This window comes from Balaenoptera ricei, chromosome 20, assembly GCF_028023285.1.
Source record: "Balaenoptera ricei isolate mBalRic1 chromosome 20, mBalRic1.hap2, whole genome shotgun sequence".
In the NCBI taxonomy this organism is placed as follows: Eukaryota; Metazoa; Chordata; class Mammalia; order Artiodactyla; family Balaenopteridae; genus Balaenoptera; species Balaenoptera ricei.
In genome coordinates, this window is record NC_082658.1 from 38,394,646 (window position 1) to 38,409,534 (window position 14,889).

Below are 14,889 nucleotides of genomic sequence, written 5' to 3' on the forward strand. Positions count from 1 at the left end.
CCACACTTTTATCATGTAAGTCAATTGTAGCTGGAACGGGAATATGGCAATCCCGGTGAAGAGGAGGGCAATATTTCTGTAATAAAACATGGATGACTGGTGCCAGTTTGTACGATGGGTGGTAGCAGTAGTTATTTACTTGTCAAACTTTATAACAGAAATCAAAACTTCTTTGGGTGGCGGGTCCTCTCCCAACAACTAAAACACAGAAATATATCTTACAGCTGAAACCTAACTGGTATTAAAAGGAAACATTTTATTATATAACAGGAGTTGAAGTGTTTGAACATTTATATAAAAAAACCAAACGCCATTCTGGGCACAATGAGAAAGCTTTACAATCAAAACTACCGTTTACTTTTCAGAAATCTGACTGAAAACAAATGGTTAAATGTGCTGCAAACAAACAAGTCGTTCTGTCTATTGTGGCGGCTGAACAAAGTGTGAGCAATGGAACCACTGCCCTAATGGTGACTGAAGCAGATGAGGGAAGAAGGGAGCTCACGAGCAGGACATTCAAACGCAGGCCAGGAGTCCATCTATGGTCCACTTCCGGTCAGTCTGACAAGTCACTCTGATCCAGCACGATTATCCTGAACAAAAAAGGGAGTTTCGAGTTGGTGTGATGTTTCTTAAAGACACAAACAACAGCCTCTTTTTATTCAACTGAATTCAAAGTAATCAAGCGAGATTATGATAAGCTAGTGCATCGTGGAAATGCAAAGCATTTCAAGAGCAGCATCTTCTGTACTCCCTCCATCTAAAACCATTCTTGTGGGACCTCCCTGGTGGCGCAGTGGTTAAGAATCCGCCTGCCAATGCAGGGAACACGGGTTCGATCCCTGGTCCGGGAAGATCCCACATGCCGCGGAGCAATTAAGTCCATGCGCCACAACTACTGAGCCTGTGTGCCACAACTACTGAGCACACACGCCACAACTACTGAGCCCGCGTGCTGCAGCTACTGAAGCCCGCGTGCCTAGAGCCCGTGCTCCGCAACAAGAGAAGCCACTGCAATGAGAAGCCCGCTCACCGCAATGAAGAGTAGGCCCCGCTCGCTGCAACTAGAGAAAGCCCGCGTGCAGCAACAAAGACCCAAGGCAGCCAAAAAAAAAAAAAAAACCATTCTTGTGCTGTCTACCAATTATGTAATCAAAGTTGGCATTAATTTCCTCTCGTATTTTAATTAACTATAAACATTAGCATTTTTAAAACTGAGCAACTCTGAATTCAAGTCTTTGTCATTAATGTTTATTTAGATACTGGTACATGTTTAAAGTCTATTCATGTTGTCCATAAACAGTGGATTTTGACTTACAAACATCTGACATCTCATTACCTGGATGGTTTGGACCAACCCAGTCGCTTCCAAAAACAGGGTTTTAGTTCCTCTTGATAGGAGGAAGAAAAAACAACTTGATTACTTTCTGGGTCAAAGGGTGAGAGCATTCAGAAGTCACATTAGTACTCTCTCTAGTTTAGGGTGGACTGTTTTCTCTCCATCAATTGTTTTCTTCTACAGAGATAGAATCTTTCTAAAAACACAGATACTGGGCTTCCACTCCTAACATCCTGCAGCTCCCTGTCATAGCAATGGACACGAATGATGCTAATTTCACAAAGTCCCTGCATTATGTTCTCAGTGAATTCAATACTATCTGAATGCTCACACACTCTGGGCCTTGTGCCAGTCAGGGTCCTGGAGGAAACAGAATGCACCCCCAGGCCCTTTAATGAAGTGACTACTTACAGAGGTGTTGTCAGAATTAAGGGAGCAAACAAGGTATGGCAAAGCATCCAGCGACTAGCAGCAGTGGGAAGCCATTATCACCCCTAAGCCTGAAGGGACTGGGGTGGGGGTGGAGGACAGGTGGGGCAGAACAGTTACTGGAACCCAGTGAGAGCTAGAACTGGGAAGGATGGGCTGCGCTATAGAAGCTGTGCTTGTTGAGGGACATCACTTCCACACAGAGATGAAGTGCTGAGGTAGGCAGTCAGGCAAGTAATAGCCCAATTATCTGATCTTCTGCTGGGGTCTCCCATTGGCCAACAGGAAGCCGGCTGGCCAGGAAGCCCAGCAGATTCAGTTCACAAGGGTCAGCATCCTGGGGCACAAAGCAGGGCAGAAAAAGGAGAAGAATGAGAATGGACTGGGGAAGGGATAAAAGGGATACCAGATGATCTGAAAGAGTTAATGACGCTAACTTCCTGAGTAGGAGGAACTTAAATATAGGAGGGCATCATTTGTGAATGGCGCCTTAAAGCTCTATCAAAACAGTTTTGAAATTAAGGTTTGTACTTTTCACATTACTTGTAGACTCCACTTAAATTCCACAATTTATGATTTCTTATCTTTTGAAGACACATTAGAAGGAAAACACCTTTCCAGACAATATGAGCCTGGCTGAAGGCTTGCTTTAGAAATAGAATTGGCTGTAGTTACTGTTTTGTGATAAAGACATAATTGGGAATTAACAGAAAACCTGGGCTGAACTACAGGGGGAAAGTGTAGGAGGATTATGTATAGCATCTGGGAAACAGTTCTAAATAACTTTGATGCTCATGGAAGCCCAAGGACTCCAGGCTAGGCTACATTGTAAATGAACATCCATTCATACCTTCTTCAGAAGTCCCTAAAAAGCTCTCTGACTTCCTTCTCTCTGGCGTGATGCTTTCTTCCCCTTTTCTCTTCTTTTCACCAACTTCTTGATCTTTAGTATTTGTCTCCCTTCAATGACAATGATTTTGGTCATTAAACCATGTGCACAATGGCCAGGGGAACAGGACTGCGCTCCCAAGGAAATATAATAATAACTAGAGCTAACTGTGCCTTCCCTATGGAACAGTTCAAGTGCTGTAATGTATACTAACTCATTTAATTCTCATCACAACGATATAAGGTAGTTAAGTGATGAGAAAACTGAGGCACAGAGAAGTTAAATTACATGCCCAGTAAGTCCTAGAGCTGGGATGAACCCAGGAAGCCTGACTCGGACACTGCTCTCAACCACTAGGCTGTATTGTCCCAAAGGAAAAAAGCATTTCACTTATGTTGTAATTGGTGTCCTTTTTACAACCACATGTATTTTTATTACCTTATCTTCATTTCCTAAAACTCTCAATATCTAACTGCAGTATCTAATAACTGAAGACCACATTTGTCAAACCAGTAAGCAGAAACCAACTCCCGCACTCAACGATAAGCTCCCTAAGGGCAGAGACATGCTATCCCTCTGCATCCCTAGCCCCTAGCACAGTGCTCAGCTCACTGACAGTGCTCAACAGATGATGGATGACTCAGACTGACATGGTTTAGGGATTTTTTCTTCTGTTTTCATCTGGTGGATATTCAAAGTAAAATATGCAAAGTGAGAGAGAAAATAAAGCCAGCTAGGGTGAAAAGGATTTTTTTTCCTCCTAACCTCTCATCACTAATAGAATCACAGGCTCTAAAGTTGGAGGAGGTTATCTATTACCTCCGTCCAAATGCCCTGGACCAGAGAGTCGTGCCGCCTACGCTTGGGTGGGAGGAGCTGCTGTTAAAGTTAGTGTAGAGGCAGCTGCTTCTCTATCAGATTGCTGTGGCCATTAGAAAGCTTGTGCTTTACTGAATAAAAATCTCTTACTCTGCAGTTTCTAGTCAGTGGCTCTGTCCTTTGGGGCGGAAGAGAGTAAGCCGACTCTCTTCACTTTACAATATTTCAGGTATTTGGGGGCAGCTATCAAATTCTCTACTCCATTTGCTCTTCTCAGACTGAGCCTCCCCAGCTCCGTCAGCTGTTCTCACATGACAAGGTTTCCAGACTTCTAGCTGTTCTGTGGCCACCCTCTTCTATTTGTTGACGGTCCCCTTTTAAAATGTGACACCCCAAAAGGAGCCCCACATGAGTTCTAGAAGTCCTCTAGCTAGCCTGAGACATCACCTTGGCCTGGACTGCACATTTCTGTCTGTTCAGCGTCAGTGCTGCATTGACCTTTTCAGCAACTGCATCAAACTGAGGTCTCATGGAGTCGCTGTCCACGTCTTCTTCAAGGGGAATTTCTTGAATTCTTACCACATCTCAAAATGCATGCTAAATGCTGGGCATATAAAAAGAAGATGTACTTCCCGTCTTCAATGAAATTACAGTAGAGTAGGAGCTTCCGATCAAAAAATGCTCCATTAGGTCAGATCTCTCACATTCTATACTTTTGGATCTAAATGCTCACCTTTATCTTTCAGAGAAATCTAACACTTCCACCTGTCAAGACCATTTTGAAGCCACAGTCTATCTACCCATCACATTAGCATTTATCCTTAGATTTGTGTTATCTAAAAATTTGATAAGCATGCCTCTTCTGATTTAATTTGAATGACTGACGAAAATGTTGAAGGTGACAGGGCCTAGACACAGCAATCTTAGAGGCCTCTCTCTATACTGATATCAGTCTGCTAGTCAGTATCTTTTGAGCACTGTGGGTGGCTGGAGGAAGAGGGGGAGACAGAAGTCGGGGCTGGCTTATCTAGAGCAATGTAATGCTATCACCAAACATTCTTTCTCCAAGGAGTCCATGTACTTTCTAAAAAACTAAAATCTATTTATTTCAAAAAACTGAACTAAAGTCTAGTCCCCCTTCCCGAAAAAGAAAAAAATGATCCCCTGATGGAGAACAATAACCTTGCCGAGCACTTGGGGAGACCCTGTAGCTCCGTGCTGTCCTCAGGTGGCTGCAGCCATCTTTCCAGGTCCTCATCAAGCGTAGAGTGAGCTCTGTCCAAGGGCAAGTGAAGAGAATTGAGACAGCAATCATCCCCCTTCTCCCTTGACAAGGAGGCATAGCACTCTAGAGCGGGAAAGGACCTTCAAACTCCCGCTTTCACTGTACGCGTGAGAAAGTGAGAGCTCCGTGAGACTGTACCTGGAGTTGTAGTGGTCACTTAGATCCGATTTAAATGTGCACCAGAACCCTCCTTTAGCCTCTTGACAAAAAAGCCCAAAGTGTGATATGAGACTCTGTCTCAATTCTAGGTCATTACATCAACTTCCACCTGAGGCTAGAAATGCACACTCATTCCCACAAGTTTTTCAGATTAAGAACTGCCTCTGAGGCTACTGGATGCAGAGAATGTGTTTTCAGAAGGCCTGAAAAGTCCCAACCATCTGAAAAAATATCTCCCACTCTGGCTTGGTGCCAAGGACTGAGATGACTGAGCATCTGTGGGCATCTACCTGTGTCTAGCATAGCCAGCCCTTTTGAAAAAGGAAGAGACAATGATAATAGTAGCTAACTTTTGATAATGTGCAAAGCACTTTATATTTGTATAACCAAATGTAATTTGGCCTTCTTGAGCTACTCTTCTTTTGCCTTAAATAATGGCTAGATATTTACCGAAGGTGTTTTGGGGAGATGGAATGAATGGAGTTACATCATACATTATAGACAAAAGGTTTATAAAACTTTAAGAAGTTTACCTTCCTCCCCCTTTGCCTCTTTTTCTTTGTCTCGCCGCCCCCCCCCCCAAAAAAAAAACCTCTCCCCACTTCCTCTCAGGTCCCAGGGCTCTAGTCTCCTCACTTCCTGTCCAGGTCTCTCTCTTTTCCTTCCTTGTGGAGAATAGTTTAGTCCTTGAAGAGTGTGACAGAAACGGGATTCACTACCCAAAAGTTATTCATCACACTGTCCTCCCTTACCTTCCTCTCCTATAGCAGCTGAAAGCTAAAAACGCAATTTCCAGTCTCCCTGGCAACCAAGGGTGGCCATGCGTCACATTTGGCCAAGGAGATATAAGCTGGCATCTGCTGAGAAGGGCTTCTAGGAAAGCTTCTGCTTTCCAGATAAAAAGGCATAAGGTTGGCTCGACTATTCCTTTGCCCCACCCTCTTATTTCTGCCTGGAGTATGGAGAGCAGGCAGAAAACAAAGGCCAACATGCTATGTCTGGCAGAGCAGACAGATCAAAAGAGCCGAAGTCCCTGGTAGCATCACTGAGCTGCTACACCAGCTGTGGCCTGCCAACCTCCGGGCTTCATGTCGTGTGAGACAAACTCATTTAAACACGATGGTGGGGTTTTCTAACGTTTGCAGCTGAAAGTATTCGGCAGGGCTTCCCTAAGGATTTGCTGGTCCAGGATAAGGATGAGGCAAGTGGTGTAAGTGTAGATTCATAGCCTCTCTTTCTTTAAAACGTAAATGTTTTGTTCATCATGGATTTTTTTTGCATTAGTATTGATTTTTTAAAATATGGCATCAAAATAGTACTTTTCTTGACTTCTGAGTTTTTTGGTGCCCCCTTCAATTTTGTGCCCAAGGAGTGTGCTGCGCTCACCTCCCTCCAGTCCTGGCCCTGAATGACAGTTCAGACAAAGCAAGAAATGTTAGGAGGCAAAGGAGGTGATCTGAAGTGGTTTACCTTACAACACAGGTCAAAGGAGAGTTCCAAGTCAAGAACGGAATCGGGTTTCTTGAGGCAAACTTGTGTTTTCAGACTGAATTGTCTGGATGATTGCCTCCATCTTCTCTTATTTGGCTAGAAAGATCTAAAAATTCTCTTTAACTAAAATGTTTTGAAAGAAACTGAAACCGATGTTTGCCTCAAAAAATGAAGTAAAAACAAAAACAAAAAACAACAACTTTACGAGAAAAATACAAATAATCCTATTAAAAAATGGGCAAAGGACTAAGATATTTCTCCAAAGAAGATATACAAATGGCCTTCTGCATATGAAAAGATGCCCAACATCGCTAATCATTAGGGAAATGCAAATCAAAACCACAAGGAGATATCACCTCGCACCTATTAGGATGGCTACTATCAAAAAAACAGAGACACCCCCACCCTGGTGGTCCAGTGGTTAAAACTCTGAGCTTCCACTGCAGGGGGCGCGGGTTCGATCCCTGGTCGGGGAACTAAGATCCCGCATGCCGCTTGGCACAGCCAAAAAAAAAAAAAAAAAACCAGAAAATAACAAATATTGGCAAGGATCTGGAGAAAGTGGAACCCTTGTGTACTGTTCGTGGGAATGTAAAATGGTGCAGCTGCTGTGGAAAACAGGATGGCATTTCCTCAAAAAAATAAAAATAGATTTACCATATGATCCAGCAATACCACTTCTGGGTATACATCCAAAAGAAATGAAAGCAGGGTGTGTTGAAGAGCTATTTGCGCACTCACACTCAGAGCAGCATTACAGTAGTCAAAAGGTGGAAGCAACCTAGTGACCACTAACAGATGAATGGATAAACAAAATGTGATACACACACACACACACACACACACACACAATGGAATTCAGCCTTAAGAAGGAAGGAAATTCTGATGCATGCTACATGGATGAACCCTGAAGACATTATGCTGAGTGAAATAAGCCAGTGACAAAACAACAAACTCCGGAGGGAGACGCAAGAGGGAGAGGATATGGGGATATATGTATACGTATAGCTGATACACTTTGTTATACAGCAGAAACTAACACACCATTGTAAAGCAATTATACTCCAATAAAGATGTTAAAAAAAAAAAAAAGAATAGTGAAACTCAGAGAAACAGAGAATAGAACTGTGGTTGCTGGGGACTGAGGGGAGGGGGAAATGGGGAGTTGTTGTTTAATGGGTATAGAGTTTCAGTTTTGCAAGATGAAAAAGTTCTGGAGATCAGTTGCACAACAATGTGAATATACGTAGCACTACTGAACTGTACACTTAAAAATTTTGTGTTATGTGTATTTTATCACAATTAAGGACTTTTTAAGAAAAAAACAAAAAAAAACCTTTTAGGAATAGGGGCTATAAGGATAGTATGACAAAAGACCATTATTTCCTTATTTGTCAATAGCAGAAGAAAAACTAATATAAACTAACACTATAGTTTTTTCAAACACTTTAAAAAAAAAATCCAGCTTTTTCTGTTACCTCTCTGTATCCTCTTCTAGATGCTGAGTTTCTTTGGTCCAAAGCATACTGCTGTCTTCTTTATTACTGTTAGTTTCTTGTTCTTCTAAATGCCTTTGATCTAAAAACAGTTGAAAGACTTAACTTTAGAACAAAAAAAATTTTGAGAAAACCTGCCTTAAAATGGAGTGCACAACTTCCCTGGTGGTGCAGTGGTTAGGAATCTGCCTGTCAATGCAGGGGACACGGGTTCAGTCCCTGGTCCGGGAAGATCCCACATGCCGCAGAGCAACTAGGCCTGTGTGCCACAACTACTGAGCCTGTGGTCTAAAGCCCGCGGGCCACAACTACTGAGCCTACGCGCTGCAACTACCAAAGCCCGTGCGCCTAGAGCCTGTGCTCTGCAACAAGAGAAGCCACCGCAGTGAGAAGCCCGCACATCACAATGAAGAGTAGCCCCTCGCTCGCCGCTACTAGAGAAAGCCCGTGTGCAGCAACGGAGACCCAACGCAGCCAAAAAAAAAAAATGGAGTGCAAAAAATTAAGGCTAATCAGTGGACCCTGAAGTCTGCAGTGCACAAGTTCCCCTCTTCCCAGAAGAGCAGGGGGCCAGGTGGCAATCTGCAGGGCGCCTGTATCCACAGAAGCTGCTTCTGAGGTCTGGGGAGCTCTTTGCCAGGTGAAACGGCAGGAAGCCGTGCCTGTGCCAAGGCTCGAGAGAGACAGAGGAAAGAAATGGCACATAAAAGAGGAGGCAAGAGTCCCTGAAAACAAATTGTACAGATTTATTCTGGGGGGCCACCCTCTTCCCACTTGTTAGATGTTTCCAGATTGGAGCCAGGGAAGGAATGAATTTGGGTGGGGAAGGGTAGTGCCCTTTAATGTATGCCAGGCATTTTACATATGCTATCTCATTTCATCCTGCCAGCAGTCCTATGAAGGGAAGGAGACTAACATTTGTTAAGTATCTCACAACGTACCAGGCACTATGCATGAACATCATTAGGTAGGAGTTAACATTCTCATTTTACAGATGAGGATAACTGAAGCTGAGAGACATTAAACAGTTTGTCATACCAAAGTAAGCAGTGGAGTCAGAATTGAGGTGGAGTGTGCCTGACCTCAAGGTCTACACTCACCCAAATGTACCACTGTGCTTGCAAGGACAGTTAGAGCAAAATCTGATGAAAAAGAACTAGGGATTTGGCTTACCACTTGCAGCGATGCCCAGGTGACTTGCTGTGTTCTCATCCAACACTGTGGATGAGGCCTGCTGCCGCTTCAGGTGCTCTGTCACAACATAGAGCAGAAAGCAACTTATTTCTTCTTTTGCGTGTCACATTATCCTCTAGGGCAGTGGTTCTCAAAGAGTACTCCTCAGACCAGCAGCCTCAGTATAACCTGAGAACTTGTTAGGTATGCAAATTCTCAGGCCACATCTCAGACTTACTGAATCAGAAACTCTGGGGGTGGGGATGGTGTAGCAAGCCCTCCAGGTGGTTCTGATGCCTGATGAAGTTTGAGAACCACTGCCTTAGGCATCCAATCCCATATAACACTAAAAATAAAAGTAAAAATAATGATGATGATAGGTGACACTTGCAGAGCTCTAAGTGGCAGGTACTATTTCTAATTTGCATACATTAATTCAAGATTAATATTCACAATTAATCTTCACAATACCCTATGAGATTGATCACATTATTGTCATTCCTGTTTAACAGATGAGGAAATTAAGGTAAAGAAAGGTTAAGGAGGGACTTCCCTGGTGGTCCAGTGGGTAAGACTCCACGCTCCCAATGCAGGGGGGCCTGGGTTCAATCCTTGGTCAGTAGAACTAGATCCTGCACGCGTGCCGCAACAAAGATCCCGCGTGCCACAATGAAGACCCAGGGCAGCCAAGATAAATAAATATTTTTTTAAAAAAAGAAAGGCTAAGGAACTTGCCTAGAATCACACAGATACTAAGAGGTGTAACTGGAATTTGAATTCAGGCAGTCTAGCTCTAAGGCTTATGCGCTTAATCTCTATTTTATATACTCTCTCAAAAAGTTGGTAAATTCAGAGTAGTCCAAACCTCTCCCTATCTCTACTGACCTAAATTACACATTTTTTATTTGGTCTGTGGAGAGACAAAAGGCAAAGAATAAAATTTCCAGTTCCTAACAAATTGATCATTAGATTAAGACAAGCATCTACTAAACTCAGTACACTGCTTCACGTGTGTTAGGTGCTCAGTTTCCTCAAAGCGCTCCCCAGAGCCCATCAGAGAGCCAGCTGGGAGGCAGCACAGACGGGACCCCTGGGCTCACCGGCACGGGCCTGTTGCGTGCAGGCACAGGTCTTTCCCTTATAGCAGGTCAGGAAGCAAGCCCTCCCTGGCAGCCCCTGGGCATCAAGGGGCCCCATAAGGTCATTCAATATAATCTGAAATTTTAAAATCCACTTTTATCTTTGTTAGAGGTAGTCCCTTGTTGATCTTACAAGATTCTAAAGGACCCTCCCCTTTAGGCCCTGGACAGAAGCCTGGAGTTGTGGATGTGTGCCCTTCAAAAGAGTAGGTGTCAGCTCCAGGTCACTCCCCAAAGCTCTCCTGAGAGGAAACAACGAGAGTGATGATAAACAATAATCAGGTAGGCACACCCATTATTAGGAGAAACTACTCAGGTGCCCTCTGCCCTTTATCTTTCTGGAAAATTACTGACCCATCTCAAAGTACAAGACATCGCCTAGAAACCTGGCCCAGATAATTCCCGTAAGCGAAATGAGGAAGAGTTTCTGCAGAGCACACTGGGGTACAGCAGTGCCAAGAGGCCAGCTGCAGAAGTCTGGTGACAGCTGCTGAGACTGGGGGGGGGTCCACATTGTGACTGCAGAGAGAGGAGAGCAGGATCCAGAGGAAAAGTATCGCTAAGGTCAAACTGCCAAGGAGCCTACAAGTACTGTCCTAAGCCGTGACCAAAAAACAGACGGCACTGAGAATCTACCTGAGCGGGACACAAGGAGCTGACCTCTACTCTCACAAGCAGTAGTTCCATGAGTATGTGAAGGAGAGCAACTGGAGAGGAGGAATTTGCAGGGACTCCCTAGGGGGTTCCAGGGGAGGCAAGCTGGTGCGGGGGTGGGAGCCCTAAGAGCCAACAACCCTGTGACCTGCACAACCCTGTGGCACTGGGCGAGGGGTGTGGTGAGGCAAGAAGGGCCTATGACTACAGAAAAGAAAGAAACCAAGGGAGGCTTTGGCAGCTCTGACCGGCTCCACCCAAGTTCGTAAGGCCAACAGCCAGGGGCTAGGGGTTGGGTAGCCTAGACCATATCTGTCCATTGAGTCATTCAACTCCTTCTTCCTGATGAGACACAAAACCTCGGAGACCCTGAAAATCAAGAGATGCCCCTCAGGAAAGACCCCAGTGTTCCCATACCAAGAACTGTACCATCAGAGCTCTGATGAGATGTGCCCTCTCAGAGTGAGGGGCTGGTCAGCCAGGCTGTCAAGAAGAGAGCAGTCAGTCCTCCCTGGAGAAGCAAACCACCTGCCCCAAATGTTTCTATCACCATGCTCCATTTACTTTCAGCATCAGCTCAGCTGGGCAGGCCAGCTGATCAGCTGCAACTAAAATTGAGCAGGTATCCCTCAGTCTCTGCCTGAAATGGAAAATGCTGGTCTCATTAGGTCTTGTGCCACTGACTTCCCTGCCCTCAGGAAAGGGATTCATCCACAATGCCACTACCTTTAATATCTCCTGCTAATGGCAACACAGAAAGCATGGGGTGTTTTGGCCCAAGTTGCCAGACTTCAGTATGGCTGAAGTATGGCTAGTTTGGTTCAAAAAGGAGATAAGAATTCTTCTAATAAAACAAGTTCATCATAATAAACCACCTGAATGTTGTTATTTCCTCTTAGAATCATTACCGTAGACCCTTTAAGTAACAAAATGACAACAGACACAGACCAATTATCCTGGCCAGGCTTCAGTAGTAGTCTGAGGCCCATTTTATTGGAAAACTGGCTCTTCCAGAATTCTGTACTTTCCATCAAACCTTTATAGGGCCTTCGGTACTAGTGCGCTCACCTGAGACAAAGAACCGTATGTGGTCAGTGACCGTAAGAAGCAGGGCCATGGAGTATATTCTGTATCGAGCATGCCTTACCAATTTCGTCAAGCAGCTCCTGAGATGGTGGTGGTAGTTCATCAGTGTGATGTTGCGAGATGGCTTCTACTAGTTCTTCAAAAAGATAAAGGAGAAAGTGACTTACTGCCTTCCTAGACCTGAACTAGGTTTTCGAGGCTTCGACGTGGATTTGACTTAGGATTTCTCAATAATGAAACAAGCTAAGACGGGGAGAAAGCCTCTTATATTAACGGTCCTAATTGAGACTTCATATGTGAAAGGTTTTACTCTCCCTTTTATTCTAAACCCTTTCCTACATCACACCTCACCTCAGCACCACTTGATCTGTGCCCCTCCCCAAGGATATGTGAGGTAGGTGAGGTATAAATTCTTACTAAGAGGCTGGGGGTCCAATTTGGACCAAGACTGCTGGAGGGATATAGAAGCTCTAGACCCGTCAAAATGAAAAAAAGTGGGAGGCCTTTCTCTATAGATTATCAGGCCAGGGGATATGGGAGACCATACTTTGGGCCTTCACCTAAGGGCTCAATTATAACATTAACCAAAACCCCTCAGCATAGTTCACAATATCTCTATCCCCCTGAGGGAAATTCTAAGAGTTGTACCAAAGACACAAGACAATAAGATTAATGGAGCAAAGGCAATTACACCTCAAGAGCTGTTAAGGCTCTCATACCCTTTGAGCTGGAAATTGCCTTCTAAGACGCTATCCTAAGGAAAAGATCAGAGGTTCAGATAAAGATTTCTGTACAAAGAGCAAAAGTTGGAAGACAACATAAATCTTCAACATTGGGGCACATGGTTAAGCAACATATGTAGACTGGACTACTATGCAGCCATCACATGTATCTATGAATAATTTTTACTGACAAGTGGAAATCCTAAAATATACCATTAAAGAAAAAGAAGCAGGCCAGAGCTGATACACTATATGATCTCAACTATGCCAAAAAAAAGAATATATATATATATCTATAGATATATATATAGATATTTGGGGGTATATTTCTAAAAATATAAAAAAGATATGCATCAAAATACTACAAGAGGTTAAAAAATGATGGTAGAGGGACTTCCCTGGCAGTCCAGTGGTTAAGACTTCGCCTTCTAATGCAGGGGGTGCAGGTTCAATCCCTGGTTGGGGAGCTAAGATCCCACATGCCTCGTGGCCAAAAAACCAAAACATAAAACAGAAGCCATATTGTAACAAATTCAATAAAGACTTTAAAAATGGTCCACATCAAAAAAAACTTTAAAAAAAAATGATGGTAGAATGGTCGTGGTTTTCTCTTTTAAGCTCTTCTGTATTCTCTAAGTTTTCTATAATGAGTATGTTTTACTTCAGGGGAAGTCAGGGGAAATTAGCATTTTTGTTTGAATCTACTATAGCATCAAAGAAGAGATGAAGTCTCCCTTAAATTGGTTTACTGTTATGAACTTGTATTTTAATATTAAACACAGGGTACCTTTCTGCAGGCTCCTCCTCTGAGTGGCACGGGATGATGTGTCAGGTGCCTTAGCAATGCTGGAGGAACCAGCCCCAGTAAATGTAGGCAATCTTTTCTACAAGTTAAGACATAAACATGGTAACTGACACATGTATTAAGCTAAAAAGGCCCGTTAAGCTCAATCACTTCCAAGATTAATCTTGTGTATCACTGATGGAAGAAGTTACTTGTTTTGTTGACTGAGTCAAACATTCAAATGTTATCTCCTCTTGGAAGCCTTCCCACCCCTCTCTGCCTCCACAGCACTCAGTTTTTACCTCTGTGTTACATCCTGACAGTCTTTCTCAATAGGCAGTGAGCTCCTTCAGGGCGTGGACTTTCCTATTCACTTCTGGATGCCTAGAAAAGGGCCTGGCATAGCGCCTGGCACTTAGAACCTGCCCCATTAACAGTTTGTTGAACAAGAGCATAAAATTCTTTATTTCCCTACTTCAGAGTGAGACCTTTTGTGAGTCAAATGCCCAGAGAAGATGACAGTCGATTTTTCATTGAGGCCCAAACAAGTAATCAATCTGCCTACAGAAAGGTCAGTCAACAGGTTTTTAATGAGCAGAACCAAGTAAGGAACTTTTAGTGTTCTTGAAGAGACTACACATATGAAGTATGAGGGAGAGAGAGAAAGGAAACCAACAAACAAACAGCACGGGGAGGCGAAGGAAGCAAGGAGAAGGTACCATTAAGTGTTTTTGCTGCAGATTATTGGTTTAGGAATTCAGAGAAGGTAGAGATCAATCGAAACTCTCAGAGAACTAACCAGAGGCGGCGTCAAGAAGGAAGCAGAACTCGAGCCTCCTCTTAGTACGTAAGATATGGTTAGGTAGAAAGAACAATGCAGATGAACAATGCATCATAAGCTATCGCAGAGGATGGATCTTTCGAGAAATCGACAAACATTACCTCTGGGGGAAAAAAAAGGGCACAAAAACCCAGGATCCATTCTACAATACAGACTCAGAGAGGAGCCCCAGGGAAGCCTGGAGAGGATCCAGCTTATTTCTTGCTTTCTTTGTAAAACAGATATGGAGAAATCTTGGCCTTTTGGATCACTGACGCCTTTGGACTCACTCCAAGAGTGTGCAACGCAGAGTCGGTATACTTACGAGATTAGTCAGTCTTGAAGGAAGAGTTCCAGAGGAAGTAAGATGGGAATCTAGGCTCTTTGCTTTCTCTCGGACAGTTGTAAATTTATCAGACAAAGTTTGAATAGATTCTTGACTGTTCCAGAATGAGGTAGACCCTGTTTGAACCTGAAATGTGATACTTTCAAGACAGTCCTTATACTGACTAGCAGCTGAAGAAATTGACCCTGTTGTAGAAAAGAGGGCAGTTAGTGTCTGAATCCTTTACATTATTTAAAAACAACAAAAAGAAGCCCCCAC

General features: G+C 43.6%; 1 protein-coding gene across 6 annotated transcripts in view; it reads right to left on the reverse strand.

The window, feature by feature from the left end:
* Positions 1 to 281: 281 nt before the first annotated feature.
* TEX14 (testis expressed 14, intercellular bridge forming factor) overlaps positions 282 to 14,889 on the reverse strand; it is a 91,157-nt gene continuing 76,549 nt past the window's right edge. For 3 of the 6 annotated variants that reach the window (XM_059906521.1, XM_059906524.1, XM_059906520.1), the window contains 9 exons: positions 14,611 to 14,816; positions 13,469 to 13,565; positions 12,021 to 12,095; positions 9,081 to 9,158; positions 7,890 to 7,989; positions 4,659 to 4,751; positions 2,619 to 2,728; positions 1,340 to 1,391; positions 282 to 593 (listed from right to left, as the gene is read on the reverse strand). In XM_059906521.1, the coding sequence (XP_059762504.1) occupies positions 557 to 593; positions 1,340 to 1,391; positions 2,619 to 2,728; positions 4,659 to 4,751; positions 7,890 to 7,989; positions 9,081 to 9,158; positions 12,021 to 12,095; positions 13,469 to 13,565; positions 14,611 to 14,816 (848 nt within the window). In that variant the 3' untranslated portion in view covers positions 282 to 556. The remainder of the gene's footprint in view (positions 594 to 1,339; positions 1,392 to 2,618; positions 2,729 to 4,658; positions 4,752 to 7,889; positions 7,990 to 9,080; positions 9,159 to 12,020; positions 12,096 to 13,468; positions 13,566 to 14,610; positions 14,817 to 14,889) is intronic. The other 3 variants (XM_059906525.1, XM_059906522.1, XM_059906523.1) reach the window with 2 other exon arrangements.